At 39.4% G+C, this 16,652-nt stretch overlaps 1 protein-coding gene across 6 annotated transcripts in view; it reads right to left on the bottom strand.

Moving 5' to 3' along the window:
- The window catches only part of PSIP1 (PC4 and SRSF1 interacting protein 1), a 48,128-nt gene that overhangs the window by 28,742 nt on the left and 2,734 nt on the right, over positions 1-16,652 (bottom strand). For all 6 annotated transcript variants that reach the window (XM_032139707.2, XM_032139706.2, XM_058431723.1 and 3 more), the window contains exon 3: positions 15,011-15,087. In XM_032139707.2, the coding sequence (XP_031995598.1) occupies positions 15,011-15,087 (77 nt within the window). The remainder of the gene's footprint in view (positions 1-15,010; positions 15,088-16,652) is intronic.

The following is a 16,652-nucleotide window of genomic DNA, read 5'->3' as shown; positions in this document are numbered from 1 at the left end:
CCAAAGTCTTAACTCATTCCAGCATTAACCCAAAAGTACAAGTCTAAAGTCTCATCTGAGACAAGGCAAGTCTCTTCCACCTAGGAGCCTGTAAAATCAAAAGCAAGTTACTTCCTAGATACAATGGGGGGACAGGCATTCGCTAAATACACCTATCCCAAATGGGAGAAACTGGCTAAAACAAAGGGGCTACAGGCCCCATCCAAGTCGGAAATCTAATAGGGGCAGTCAAGTTCCAAAATGATCTCCTTTGACTCCATCTCTCACATTCAGATCATGCAAATGCAAGAGGTGGGCTCCCACAGCCTTAAAAAGCTCTGCCCCTATGGTTTTGTATGGTACACACCCCACCTTGGGCCGGTGTTGAATGTCTGCAGCTTTTCCAGGTGCATAGTGCAAGCTGTCGGTGGATCTACTATTCTGGGGTCTGGAGGATGGTGGCCTTCTCACAGCCAGTGCCCCAGTGGGGACTCGGTGTCGGGGATCCAACCCCACATTTCCCTCCCACACAGTCCTAGCACAGGTTCTCCATGAAGTCTTCATCCCTGCAGCAGACTTCTACCTGGACATCCAGGCATTTCCACGTCTTCTGAAATCTAGGCAGAGTTTCCCAAACCTCAATTCTTGTCTTCCGCACATCCGCAGACCCAAAACCATGCGGAAGCTGCCAAGGTTTGGGGCTTGCACCCTCTGAGACAACAGCCTCAGCTATACCTTGGTCCCTTTTAGCCAAGACTGGAGCAGCTGGGACACAGGGCACCAAGTCCCAAGGCTGTACGCAGCAGGGGAGGTCCTGGACCCAGCACAGGAAACCATTTTTCCCTCCTAGGCCTCTGGTCCTATGATGAGAGGGGCTGCTAGGAAGGTCTCTGGTATGCCTTGGAGGCATTTTCCCCATTGTCTTGGTGATTAGCGTTTGGCAACCAGCTTCAATTTTTCCCTAGAAAATGGGTTTTTCTTTTCTACTGAATCATCGGGCTGCAAATTTTCCTTTTATGCTCTGTCACTTCCTAAATGCCTTGCTGCTTAGAAATTTCTTCTGCCAGATACCCTAAATCATCTCAAATTCAGAGTTCCACAGATCTCTATGGCAGGGGCAAAAAGCCACCAGTCTCCCTGCTAAAGCAGACCAAGAGTGATCTTTACTCCAGTTCCCAACACGTTCCTCATCTCCATCTGAGACCACCTCAGCCTGGAGTTCATTGTCCACATCATTATCAGCATTTGGGTCAAAGCCATTCAACAAGTCTCTAGAAGTTCTCAACTTTCCCACATTTTCCCGTCTTCTTGTGAGCCCTCCAAACTGTTCCAACCTCTGTTACCCAGTTCCAAAGTCGCTTCTACATTTTCAGGTATCTTTACAGCATCACCCCACTTTCTGGTACCAATTGACTATATTAGTCGGTTCTCGCACTGCTATGAGGAAATACCCAAGACTGGACAGTTCATAAAGAAAAGAGGTTTAATTGACTCAAAGTTCCGCATGGCTGGGGAGGCCTCAGAAAACTTACAATTATGGTAGAACGTACCTCTTCACAGGGACGCAGCAGAGGGAAAGAGTGCAAGCAGGGGAAATGCCAGACACTTAGGAAACCATCAGATCTCATGAGACTCACTATCAGGAGAACAGCATTTGGGAAATTGCCCCCATCATTCAATTACCTCTACCTGGTCCTGCCCTTGACATGTGGGGATTATTACAAATCAAGGTGCAATTTGGGTGGGGACACAGAGCCAAACCCTATCAGTAGGTCAGGGACCACCTGTACATATATATTTAGATACATTATCCAGGACGGACCCTGTACATCTCCTCCCTACATCAGTGAGTCATATACAAGTCTATCAGTTCTATAAAGCTAGACATAAGTATGTTGATAATTTTACTACGACAGCTGATAGACATACACTCCCCAAAGCAACAGGAAAATGGAACTGATACTTATTTCCTCTAAAATGTACTAAATTTTAAAATTATTACTATCATTAGATATATATCACAAATTCCTTATCTGCTAAAATTCTTTAAGAATTAGGCAACTAATGAGTACAGTTAACATTCTAGTTAGAACTTTAAAAAGGCTCTAAAATAAAATTTCAATTAAAAGACTTATGAGTTCTATTTAAACATGGCTGGGAGTGGTGGCTCATGCCTATAATCCCAGCACTTGGGAGGCCTAGCCGGGCAGATCACCTGAGGTCAGGGGTTTGAAACCAGCCTGGCCAATGTGGCGAAACGTTGTCTCTACTAAAAATACAAAATTAGCCGGGCATGGTGGCGCACGCCTGTAATCCCAGCTACTTGGGAGGCTGAGGCAGGAGAATCGCTTGAACCCAGGAGGCGGAGGTTGTGGTGAGCCAAGATCACACCATTGCACTCCAGCCTGGGCAGCAAGAGCGAAACCGCGTCTCAAAAAAAAAAAAAAAATTATATATACACATATGTATAAAAAATCAGGGTATATATAAGTCAGCTTTATTATTTAAATTCTGTAACATTCATTGTATCCATGTATTTTAACTGCACATCCCATTTTCAAAGTAATATTATTATGCTAGGATTAAGGCAAACCAATAATTTACCAAATTTACTTTGGAGTTAAACTGAAATCATCTCATTCCATCAAAAACCGAAGATTTTACTAGACATCATTAATTCCTGTCTATAATCTCAAATTAGAAAAATTAACACATTTAGCTATAACAGTACAACATTCCTCTTATGTAACAGGTTTCAAATTCCAAGTAAATGACTTGAGTTAAACCTCCATGAAAACATATTTCTGGTCAGAACAAACCCAATGCAACACAAATTTTCTCTCCTGAAAAACCAGAAAAACAACAGTAAAGAGATTATTTTAAAAGTATTAACTCTTAAAGCCAAAGACAAAAATAAAATTTGGAAGTTAAAAAGACAACTAAAGAAGTTGAATCTTAAGCACCCTCATTTACAATTTAAAATCCCCAAAGGGCTCAAAATTGGGGTCACCAGGAACTTCAGGAGTAGGAAGACCTCAAAAATAATTACAGGAAAATGTTTTAAAACCTCAAATGTGTATATATTTTTTTAAAGGTATGGCTCTAAGTCTAAAAGCCACTGAAGACTGATCTACCACAAAGTTACTGTATAAAAGCTAAATTTTTTTACACGAATCATTTTTCTTAACCTCAAAAAAAGCAGTTCTTAAAAATGACCATGCAAGGCAATCTTAATAATCAATGGGAAAAGTTACGATTGTTCTGTGACCTTTAAAAATTGTCAGAACATTAAGCAGTCTATTACTGACGGTTATGTAAACGCATAAGGAAATGAAATAGTACAACCAATACCAACTTAGTATGCTGTAACTTAAAACATTAGGAACACTGAGATTAAAGTGTATCATTTCTTTGTATAAAAAAATCTATCAAGAATAGTTTGAACAGTGCTTGCCTTCTTCTAGTGATATTAATTATGATATGGAATGAATCTATCTTCTATGCCTTGGCAAATTGTCATACTCCTAAGTTTGGATCACATTCCAATATTTTATCCTTCATGCTTTCAATGATGTGAAATATCCTCAATGTTTTTTGTTGGTATCACTTCTATTAATAGGATATCTTCATATTTTCCATTACAACTACCTTTTTCATTTATGTTGATAAGCTTGCCTTCACTAAGTTTCTCTGGCTGGACAATTAGTGTCTCTCCAACTGCAAACCATCTATATTCACAAGGTAAGCTATTTATTCTATTATTCCATTTATATTAAATTCAAATTTCCCATCTAGCATTGTGATTTTTGCTGCACTATCATCTTTGTTGACCAATTGCCTCGTTTATTTTGGTAAACTGTCACATGGGGACATCATTAGGAGACAGAGGCCAACTATACAACCCACTGTGCATGATTTTGAGAAACTAATGTATGGTGACCAATCACCAAGAAACTTTCAAAGTGACATTATATGCACCTGTAATTTACATCTTAATTTGTGGGTTGAAAGACTAGCAGCAAATTTTGTAATTGATGCAATTACAGTTAATATGGCAGGGTAGGAGAAATTTTAACCATGGTGTTAGTGGACTGTTATTTGGCTAAGTCATGTCAATTGAAATTTGTGCCCATAGGAACTATGTAAAGCTAAGGACTACCTACATATACCCTCCTCTCTTCAAGCCTTGAGTTTAAATTCCACTTTTAACAGCAGTATTGCCATTCCTGCTTTCTTTGTGACATTGTATCATTACTTGGTCTTGTTTTGTTTGAGCTTTGTCTCACAAAATAAGACATAGCAAAGTGGTTTATTAAAACAGTTAGAAAGTCTTAACAGAACTATACTCATTCATAAAATGTAATGTTTACATTTAGTTTTATTCACACCACCTCATTTTACATGTACCTTTTCATTACAATTGGTTTTTATTCTTAACTTTGCTAAGTAGGTTTTTTAAAAAAATTCACCCCTTGCTCCTACTCCCAGATTCAGATTTACAAGTTGTACCTTGCATTATTAACCACTATGGTTCAACTGATGTCATACATAAATTCACGTATCTTAATATACCAAAAATTAAATATCTATGTCCAACTGAAAAGACTTTTACAAATGTAAATTCATGTTAAGTACAGAAGATTTTTAACTTCGCACACATTTTTTTTAGTTCACATAATTCAACATCATTAAGTTATCCAGGAAATGTAAATCAAAAATGACAAGATACTACCCTCACTCCCACCCAGACAGCCAAAAAATAACAAATAATAACAAGTATTGGCAAGGATGTGGAGAAAATGGAACCCTCATACAATTGCTGGTGGGAATGTTAAACGGTGCAGCTGATTTGGAAAGTCTGAGTTTTCTGAAAACATTAAACATGAAGTTACATCTGACCCAGGAATTTTCTCCTAGAGAAATGAAAACTTATGTTCACAAAAAAACTTGGATACAAATGTTCACAGCATTATTCATGAAAGCCAAAAGTAAAAATAACTCAAATGTCTATCAAGTGATGAATAAATACAATATGGTAAATCAATATAATGAAGTATTTGACAATAAAAAGTAATAATGTACTATCACATCCAGGCTAGAGCACGGATGAACCTTGAAAAACACCATCCTAAGTGAGAAAAGCCAGCCACTGAAGACCACACGTTCTATGATTCCATTTTTTTTTTTTTTTGAGACAGTCTCGCTCTGTCACTCAGGCTGGAGTGCAATTGCGCTATCTTGGCTCACTGCAACCTCTGCTTCCCAAGTTCAAGAAATTCTCCTGCCTTAGCCTCCCAAGTAGCTGGAATTACAGGCATGTGCAACCATGCCTGGCTACTTTTTATATTTTTAGTAGAGATGGGGTTTCACCGTGTTGTCCAGGCTGGTCTCCTGACCTCGTGATCCGCCTGCCTCGGCCTCCCAAAGTGCTGGGATTACAGGTGTGAGCCACCATGCCTGGCTGATTCCATTTATATGAAGTGCCCAGAATAGGAAGAAAGTAGGTTAGTTGCCACCTAGGCCAAGGTGGGAAAGAAGACTGGGTAGAAATGGAAAGTAAATGCTAATGGATACATGGTTTCTTTTTGGAGAAATGAATTATATTTTAATAAAACTGTTAAAATTTTTTGACAATAACATATCCTATCAAAGAAAACTAATCCATAATTTCACCAACTAAATCTACTGTTTTCAGCCCACTTATTTGTATATATACATATATAACTATGCAATTTCAATGTATATGATACAAACTTACTCAAAAGTAGATCTCTTCAAATTAAAATGAGTATCTTTTTATGTCAACAATTACTTAACACCTACACAGTATTTCACCGAACAGCTAAACCTATTGTTGGGCCATTTTCCATATCAAATTTTATATTATAAAATCACACTGCTATAATAAACATATTGCTCAATCTCTGCACCTATCTTCACAATACATTCTAAGAATAACCGGGTCAAGCTGGGAATGGTGGCTCACATTCGTAACCCCAGCCCCAGCACTTTGGGAGGCCAAGGCAGGAGTATCACCTGAGGTCAGGAGTTTGAGACCAGCCTGGCCAACACGGCAAAACCCCATCTCCACTAAAAATACAAAAATTAGCTAGCCGTGGTGGCATGCACCTGTAATCCCAGCCACTAGGAAGGCTGAAGCAGGAGAATCACCTGAATTTGGGAGGCAGAGATTGCAGTGAACCAACCAAGATCGTGCCACTGCATTCCAGCCTGGGTGGCAGAGTGAGGCTCTGTCTCAAAACACAGAACAAAACAAAAAAACAAAGAGTAAGATATGCTCAAGACTGATGAACTCTTAATGAGACTCAAAAATGACAGCAGATGGAAAAAAAATATATTCCTTGGGCACGCAGTCCTACAGGTTTAGTGAACAGGGACCAGATTAGTTTTTCAGTGGACATCACTATACTACTTCCCAAGGGCACAACCTTATGCATCTGTGGTTTTGATTCATTCTTCAAGGCATTCCACTTTAAAATTACATATAAAAGGCCAAGCGCGGTGGCTCAAGCCTGTAATCCCAGCACTTTGGAAGGCCGAGGCGGGTAGATTGCGAAGTCAGGAGATCGAGACCATCCTGGCTAACACGGTGAAACCCCGTCTCTACTAAAAATACAAAAAATTCTCCGGGCGTCGCGGGCGCCTGTAGTCCCAGCTACTCCGGAGGCTGAGGCAGGAGAATGCCATGAGCCCGGGAGGCGGAGCTTGCAGCGAGAGGAGATCGCAACACTGCACTCCAGCTTGGGTGACAGAGCGAGACTCCGTCTCAAAAAATAAAATAAAATAAAATAAAATTACATATAAAAAAATCCTTAATATGCTAAGTAAATGCAGGATATAATTATACATAATATCAAATACCAAAAAATTGTAAAAGTCAGTCTGAAATATATCAAAATGTTAACAGTAGGTCTGACTGATTCATTCTTCAGGGCATTCCACTTTAAAATAACATACCAAATGCTTAATACACACACACATGCACACGAAAGCAGGGCATAACTATATACGACGGAAGATCCTTTAAAAAATGCATAGACAAGTTTGAAAAAAATACATCAAAATATTACCAGGTTTAGGGATTATTTCTAAAAAACAGGAATAAAAAGGATTTGTTTCCTTTTATATTGTTTTTAAAAATTTTAACAACAGAAGATACACATTCAAGGTAACTTACCCACCAAATTCCAGAGCTGAAAGGAAACTGAGGGATCACCAAAAACCTCATTTTAAAGATTAGAAAACTGAAATTCAAGAAGACTGACTCAGGCAAGGTCACCTACCTATTAAAACAGCGGAGTCTCAACTTGCAGTGTTCCTTAAAGAAGTTTTGGACGTTCCTTTAACCATTGTAATACAGTCTTTGAAACATCTCCTAATAAAATATTCATGCTATTTCTCTATATGTACGAACTCAGACCTCAAATACCAATGTCAAAGCTTATAAGAGTCAAGACTGATGTAAAACATTCTAAGAAAACAAGAAATCATTAACTGAATTCAATACTGGTTTTATAATATTGAGGCAGCTCAAATCCTACAATGTGTTTCTTACATGGCACACACTTTGAAGCCCTAAGTGTGTACATGTGCATTCCAATTTTTCTAACGGTATATAAACAAAGACAAACAGTTATCTCTCTTAATTCACTTTTAGTGAATAATATGTATACCCACAAGAACACACACAAAAATTCAGTTGTTACACAACTAGAACTCTTAAAAGAAACAAGTCACAGGCCAGGCACAGTGGCTCACGTCTGTAATCCCAACACTTTGGGAGGCTGAGATGGGAGGATCATTTGAGCCCAGGAGTTCAAGACCATCCTGGCCAACATGGTGAAACCCCATCTCAACTGAAAATACAAAAATTAGCTGGGCTTGGGGGCGTGTCCCTGTAATCCCAGCTACTCAGGAGGCTGAGGCAGGAGAATCGCTTGAACCCGGGAAGCAGAGGTTGCAGTGAGCCAAGATCACGCCACTGCACTCCAGCCTGGACGACAGAGCGAGAGACTCTGTCTAAAAAAAAAAAAAAAAAAAAAAGTCACATACACAAAACAGGAAATCAGAGCCAAATATATGAAGCTCAAAACTCATTTAAGTGTTGCCAAGTAATATTGCTAAACAGAAAAATTCCATTTTTAACAACATATTGACTCTAACTTGCTGCTTCATTTCCACATTACTAAATCACAAAATACGAAAGTTTATTACAAATATTCTATATTTTATAATAGCATGTATTAGTCTATAATAGAAAAATGATTAAACAGACAATTGAATATGCATGCACTATTTGTCATGAACCTGCTGGTAAAAAGAGATCAATAGGGCTGGGCGTGGTGGCTCACGCCTATAATCCCAGCACTTTGGAGGCCGAGACGGGCAGATCATGACGTCAGGAGATCAAGAGCATCCTGGCCAACACGGTGAAACCCGGTCTCTACTAAAAACACAAAAAGTTAGCCAGGTGTGGTGGCAGGCACCTGTAGTCCCAGCTGCCTGGGAGGCTGAGGCAGGAGAATGGCGTGAATCCAGGAGGCGGACCTTGCTTTGAGCGGAGATCACGCCACTGCCACTGCACTCCAGCCTGGGCGACAGAGCAAGACTCTGTCTCCAAAAAAAAAAAAAAAAAGAGATGAATAAACAGTCCATCTCATTATTTGGTGTAAAATTTAAGAGAAATCATACAAGTCCCACACCAATACATGCAGCTATGAAACTTGTATAGAAGAACTAGTGTAGAAGAAAAAAATCCTAAGATTCATTACTTTTTTTCTTCTTGTGACCACTATCAGTACCTTTGCATTGACCTTCACTCCTAAAACTATAAATTAGACGGGTTTTAAAACAGCCTGTGATGTATATTTAAAGTTACTAAAACTGAGCACCCAACTTCTTTGCATTAAGACAATTAAGAGGAGTAAGGAGGAAAAAACAGCAAAATATCTTTATTTAAATTTTCTAGACTTCTAAGATACAAAGCTAGGTAGGAATATTCCCTGAATTAGCAAAGGTAATTAGTCACCAAAACTCAAACTGAGCTGCATTTCAATTTAATAAATACTACTAGTAGAAATCTTGGAAAAATGGGTAAATCCCCACAAGTCTTGTTCCCAAAATGAAATAAAAGTTTGCCAAAGCTGAACATTTTAAATAAATAATAGCTGCTATTTATTTAGTGTTTAATACATGCCAAGCATTGTTCTAAGCATTATTCATGTCATGTCTTATTTGCATCCCAAGATTCTGAGGCAAGATGATAATATGCCCACTTTACGAATGAGAAAGAAAAAACACAAATATAAGTAACCTGCCCAAGGTTATATAGCAGGTAAATGGCAGTCAGGATTCAAAATCAAACTTCTGATCTAGTTGCTCTACATAAACATTGGCTAATGGACAGCAAATGCATTATCAACAAATGACTTTATCTAGCGCACAAAGCTTTCAATCACCAAATATTTATTTAACAGCTACTAAGTGCCAGGCACTTAAGTTAATGATGACAAGATAGACAAGGTCTCTGCTGATCCAGCTCTTTGAGTGTGGGTGAAAAAAAAAGGAAAAAAAAAATTCAGTCACTGTTGCAATGGGGAAAATAAACACGAGGAGGAGGATGTGAGCTAAGATTTAAATGACTTCAAATATCCAAAGGCATAACCTTCCCCGGAAAGGGAAAACAAAAGACCTGAGACAAGATGAGGCTTATTTGTACAACAGAAAAAAGCAGTGAAAAATGTAATGAGGCTGAGGCTGGAGAGGTAAGCACGGGCTAGTTCGTATAGGGTTTTATAAATAGCATTTGTAGGTAGTTTTTGGTTTTGATTCATTGCTAATGTTAAAATAGGGAGTCACTGAAGGTTTTCAGTGAAATGACATGATCTGATTGGGATATAAAGATCTCTCTGACTAGACAGTTGTACCTCTGTATCCGTAAGACTGTGGATTATCCTTCCTCGACCCCTGCAGATACCAAAATTCACAGATGTTTAAGTCCCTTATATAAAACAGCATATATATATAAAACACACACCCTCCCATATACTTTAAATCAGGAGTCCCGAGCCCCCGGGCCAAGGACCAGTACCCGTCCGTGGCCTGTTAGGAACCAGGCTACACAGCAGGATGTAGGCATTACCACATGAGCTCTGCCTCCTGTCAGATCAGTGGCAGCATTAGATCTTCACAGAAGCACAAACCCTATTGTGAACTGCACATGCAAGAGATCTAGTCTGACTGCTCCTTATACGAATCTAAGTAATGCCTCCTGATCTGAGGTGGAACAGTTTTCATCCCAAAACCATCCCCCCAAACCCCCTTGGAAAAAACTGTCTTCCACCACTGCTTTAAATCATCTCTAGATCACTTATAATACCTAATACAATGTAAATGATATACAGTTGTTAAATTGCATTAAGGTAATAATGACAAGGAAAAAAAATCTATACATATTCAGTACAGACATGACCATCTTTTTCCCCCAAATATTTTCAATCTGTGACAGGTTGACTCTATGGATACAGAACCCACAGATACAGCAGGCCAACTGTATATGAAGAGTGGAAACTGAAACCAACATAGAGTAAGGGCACTATTTTTAATTTTTTTACCCCCCAAGACAGGGTCTTACTATGTTACAAGCCAGATTTGAACTCCTGGGCTTAAGGGATCCTCCTGCCTCAGCCTCCTGAGTAGCTGGGACTACAGGCATGTCCCAGTGTGCCCAGCTTAGGACATTATTTACAGGAGTAATTACGCATGGACTTGAATTATGCAAAGATGACCAAGAGCGGACAGATCCGAATGCATATGAAAGGCAAAGAACAAGATTTGCTGACTGACTAGATGTAGAAAGGAAGGAGAAAGACTATAATATGTAATCAAGGATAATACCAAGACTTGGCTTCAGCAAGAATTGAGTCTATGTCATTCCCACTTACTAAAAATCTGTCTGAATATGTTAGGTTTAAAATATCTAGTACATGGTCACAGGGCTCACTGTCTAATATTCAAAACTTGATTGCTGAGCATTTACTATGAATGTACTAAATAAAATCAGATGTTTGTAGGCCAGGAAAAGAACGCAACAAAAGAATTCTGCTCTAAATTAACAATTAAAAAATCTTAATCTATAAACCAGTTATGAATTAGTACAATTTCCAAATACCCTTTTCTTCTTGTATGTTCTTCCTATCCCATATCTCCCTAACCCCTGGTTAGCAGACTAAACTATTTACGCAAAATCCAAACTAAAAAGTTCAAACAGGCCAGGCACAGTGGCTCATACCTGTAATCCCAGCATTTTGGGGGGCCAAGGCAGGTGGATCACTTGAGGTCAGGAGTTTGAGACCAGCTTGGCCAACATGGTGAAACCCCGTCTCTACTAAAAACACAAAAATTAGCTGGCTGTGGTGGCGGGTGCCTGTAATCCCGACTAGTTGGGAGGCTGAGGCAGAGGAATCGCTTGTATCTCGGAGGCAGAGGTTGCAATGAGCCGAGATTGTGCCACTGCACTCCAGCCTGGGCGACAGAGGAGACTCCATCTCAAAAAAAAAAAAAAATCAAGCAGCCTGTAATTTCAGCACTTTGGGAGGCTAAGGAAGGAGGATCACTTGAAATCAGGCGTTGGAGACCAGCCTGGGCCATGTAGCAAGACCCCATCTCTAAATAATAATAATAATAATAAATACAAAAATTAGCCAGCTACTGTGGTATCAGCTACTTGGGAAGTTGAGATGGGAGGATCACTTGGGCCCAGGAGTTCAAGGATGCAGTCAACTATGATCGCCACTGTGCTCCATCCTGGGCCATGGAATGAGACTCTGTCTCCAAAAAAAAAAACTTCAAATAACTACGCTCCCAAATTTTGAGGGGAAAAATGATCATCAGAGACCTAGTTTCCAAAAATTAGTATTTTTCTGTTTGTTTTTTTAGAGACAGAGTCTCACTCCATCGCCCAGGCTGGAATGCAATGGCACGATCTCGGCTCACCACACCCTCTGCCTCCCGGGTTCAAGCAATTCTCCTGCCTCAGCCTTCCGAGTAGCTGGGACTACAGGTGCGCACTACCATGCCCGGCTAATTTTTGTATTTTCAGTAGAGATAGGGTTTCACTATATTTGCCAGGGTGGTCTTGAACTCCTGACCTCGTGATCCACCTGCCTCAGCCTCCCAAAGTGCTGGGATTACAGGCGTAAGCCACCGCGCCTAGCCCAAAAATTAATCTTAAGTACAAAAGAAGTCACCACCAGACCAACATACATATGGGGCAGCACTGCTTTTCCAAAGATAAATGGTATACTCATAAGAACACTAAGGCAAAAACCAGTGCATTTTGAAATGAAAATTTGGTATCGTTAGCTTAATTTTAAAGTTAAATTCATTTGAATTCCTTGAATATATCCTAAATTCTTGAATATTAGTAATTCATTGTCTTCATTAACTACCTAATTACCTATTAACCAAACAACAGTTTAGTTACTTAGTTTTGGTTTAAAGTGTACATACATTTATAATATGAAAATCCTTTTAAATGCAGGGGAAGGGATAATCTTACCTCTTCTACATTTAAAATAGTAACGTAAGAATGGACTCTGTGTTCTGTAAGACTACAAGGATATATAGAAGTATAAAATCTGTTCCATTCCAGCACTTTAGCAGGCTGAAGAGGGCAAATCACAAGGTCAGGAGATCGAGACCATCCTGGCTAACACGGTGAAACACCGTCTCTACTAAAAATACAAAAAATTAGCCGGGCGTGGTGGCGGGCGCCTGTAGTCCCAGCTACTCGGGAGGCTGGGGCAGGAGAATGGCGTGAACCCAGGAGGCAGAGCATGCAGTGAACGGAGATTGCGCCACTGCACTCCAGCCTGGGCAACAGAGCTAGACTCCGTCTCAAAAAAAAAAAAATCTGTTCCATTTCAGGCAAAAATCAGAATTAAAGAATTTTAAGCTTATAAAACTGAAAAAAGCTAAGGAATGTCCATTCACATTACTACAGTATTTCCAAACTTCAACGTAAATCAGAATCATCTGGAAGGCTTATTAAAACAGGTCTTTGGCTCCACACTCACAGCTTGATTCAGTAGGTCTAGTGTAAGGCCGAAGAACTTGCCTTTTTTTTTTTTTTTTTTTTTTTTTGTCTGCAGTGGTGAGATCTTGGCTCACTGCAACCTTTGCCTCCCCGGCTCAGGTGATGGTTCCACCTCAGCCTGTGGAGTAGCTGGGACCACACGTGTGTGCCATCACAAACGGCTAATTTTTGTATTTTTTGTAGAAACACAGTTTCACCATGTTGCAGGCTGGTCTCCAACTCCTGAACTCAAGTCATCCTTCTGCCTTGGCCTCCCAAAGTGTTGGGATTACAGGTGTGAGCCACCACACCCAGCCAAGAGACTTACATTTTAACTAAAGTTCCCACAAGATGCTAATGGTGCTAGACCTGACAACACACTTTGAAAAACCCTACTCTAATATACACTGCACCATTTTCCATTAAAAGATACTTTTGTCCTCTATTAAATTTACTGAAGAGTTTCTTTAGAGTATCCCATGGAATCAGAAATTTATCACTTCTTAAAAATTCTATTGTTATATATAGAATACACTTGAACCTAACTCTAATTATGATGAAGGCCAAACCAATTCTGGATCCAAAGTTGCATTTTTTTGAAAACTTATTATGAAATACCGTATGACACCATTCAAATAAAATGTCCAGAACTGGTAAGTCTATACAGACAGTAGACTAGTGGTTGTTTAGGGTTGGAGAGGGGAAAGTGATCATCAAAAGATGATAGTAAATCTAGTAAAATCTACTGACTTATACACTTTAAGCAGGTGAACTTCTTTGTATTTAAATTCCATCTCAATAAAGCTATTAAAGACATTGTGTGAAAGTTAGCTAAGCAACTTTAAACCAAATATTGCCACTGTAGCCACTCGTAGGAATACATAATTCTAGGCCAGGCGTGGTGGCTCACGCCTGTAATCCCAGCACTTTGGGAGGCCGAGGCGGGCAGATCACAAGGTCAAGAGATCGAGACCATCCTGGCTAACATGGTGAAACCCCATCTCTACTAAAAACACAAAACAAATTAGCCAGGAGTGGTGGCGGGTGCCTATAGTCTCAGCTACTCGGGAGGCTGAGGCAGGAGAATGGTATGAACCCAAGAGGCAGAGCTTGCAGAGAGCTGAGATTGCACCACCGCACTCCAATCTGGGCAACAGAGTGAGACTCCATCTCAAAAAACAAAAACAAAAAAGGAATACATAATTCTAATCAGAATAGCAATAGTTTTGTTTCTCCTCATCCCAGGTAAACAAGACTACCAAAATTATGACAGACTCCAAACTTCAAGTCCAAAATCAACCAGATTATATAGTATTTGTAAGGCCATTAAATTATAGGTACATAGGAATACTCTTTGGGAAATTAATGGTAGCCTCCAGAGTGATCCCATGCACTTGGCAGTAACATACGTCAACATTCAGCTGCAATTTTTGAAAAATTTGCTTCACCACATCAGTTCTCTGCCCACATACCCACGAGAGGCAGCAGAGCTTCAGGGACCATATAAACATACGCAGGGAACTAGCCAGACTTCCTCTTCTCACCTTCCCCACAATATACACAGTTTGTATATCTGATATCATAAAACCAAAAATTAGGTACCAAGTAGTCCTTATAAAAAGGACTTATTTTACTGCATAGGAATATTAGATCACTTATTAAAACTTTCCTTATATATTTTCATCCATCAACCATTCTTATTGCTGAGAGAATTTCTACTTTCCTTTGTGGTTAAGGAAATATCAATTCCAGTAAAAAATAAACCTATAGCATCTGTAAATGCTACCTTAAAAATAGAGACTTAAAGACTCTTTCCAAAGTTAAAAGATTTTAAAGTTTCCTATTACGTTACGATTTCCCCCTTGAATTAATGTCTACTGCCCAATAACCCTGTTAAATTAGCTCTGATTTGCCTTTAAAGCTAACAGGACTTACGTCTCATGAGTTCCAAAAAAGAAAATGGGTAGTTTGTTTGTGGGTGGCTTTACAGCTCCATCAGGAACTTCGTCTACCTAAAAGAAAAGTGAGAAAAATTAAAATATTTTAAATCATACACACCTCAACATTTACCTGAATAAACGAGAGCACAACATCCAAAAGGGATCTGTTATAAAATGGACCAGCTGTGCAGGCCCATACTCTCCTATCCCCAAATCTGAAACCCAAGAAGCTCTGAAAACCAACATTTCTGTCAAAACTCATTTGGTGGCAAAAACCTGGACTGACGTTGAGGGTATCAGTCATTTCTTTTATCCACCTACTGTTTCCACTGTTGTTTCTTTGCAGAAATATTAAGATTATCATATGCTATTCCAGACCGCACCAGCAGCAAAATATATGGCATACATACTCTCCCTGCCTTCCTAAAATCCCAAAATTCTGAATTATTAATCATATCATTTCAGGTAAGGAGTCTGAACCTATTTGACAACCCTAAATGTTAGTTCTGCAGGAAATCTATACAAATAACAGAATAATGTAAAAGCAGACATTGACAAAAGTTTAAATCAGTACCCCCCAAAGTCTGAAAAACTTATTATGAAAAGATCCTTCACTAATATGCCTGAATCACATGAGGCTACTTGTTCCTTTTTCACTGCTCTTTCAACATTTTAAATTATGTAAGGAAGAAATCATTAGGTGCTGTCACGTCTAATATATCCATAATACTTGTTACTTTCCCTTATCAATAAAGGAAAAGCAGACCTCAGGACTAAGCAGTACTATCTAGCTAGAATTTAACAACATGTCGGCCGGGCGCGGTGGCTCACGCCTGTAATCCCAGCACTCTGCGAGGGCGGGGCGGGTGGATCATGAGGTCAGGAGTTCAAGACCAGCCTGACCAATATGGTGAAACCCGGTCTCTACTAAAAATACAAAAATTAGCAGGGCTCGGTGTCAGGTGCCTGTAATCTCAGCTACTTGGGAGGCGAATCACTTGAACCTGGGCAACAGAGGTTGCAGTGAGCCAAGATCACGCCACTGCACTCAAGCCTGGGTGACAGAGTGAGATTCTGTCTTTAAAAAACACACACACACAAATAAGAACTTAACAACATATCTATTTTAAATGTGATAATTTTCATAATTTCAAAAACACTTCAATTTGAAAATCAGCTGACTTTGTTAAGAAAGGGGTTGACCATCAGAGGACCTACTATCCTCTGTAAGCATTACGGTGTTGCAGAAAAGACCATGAGGATGACTGAACTGGTTGTGAGGGAAGTCTAAAGGCTTTCACACACCAATCATTACCACCCAATATCTCTAGGGACCTATTTCCCCACTTATATGATGAAGATCACACCTGTTATCTCAACTTTGTGGGAAGGTCCCGATAATTGCAAAAATCCTTAATCCCTTAAGAGACCATTTCTGTTAACCCAGTTCATATGCTTCTTTCTGCTAGCAAACAGCTTTAAGAGTTTATGCAAATACCTAGCACCTACAGCCTTTAACAAATGCCAGGCAAAATTTGAGTTGATTTTTTAAATGATTATTACTGGTAAACGATTATGTACATGAATGTTTAAGACTTAAAAATTAATGAAGTTTGGGACATGTAGACAGAAATGTT

Source organism: Hylobates moloch, unplaced genomic scaffold (assembly GCF_009828535.3).
Source record: "Hylobates moloch isolate HMO894 unplaced genomic scaffold, HMol_V3 SCAFFOLD_19, whole genome shotgun sequence".
Classification (NCBI taxonomy): domain Eukaryota; kingdom Metazoa; phylum Chordata; class Mammalia; order Primates; family Hylobatidae; genus Hylobates; species Hylobates moloch.
Note: the sequence above shows the minus strand (reverse complement) of the source record. Positions and strands in the feature narration are given on the sequence as shown.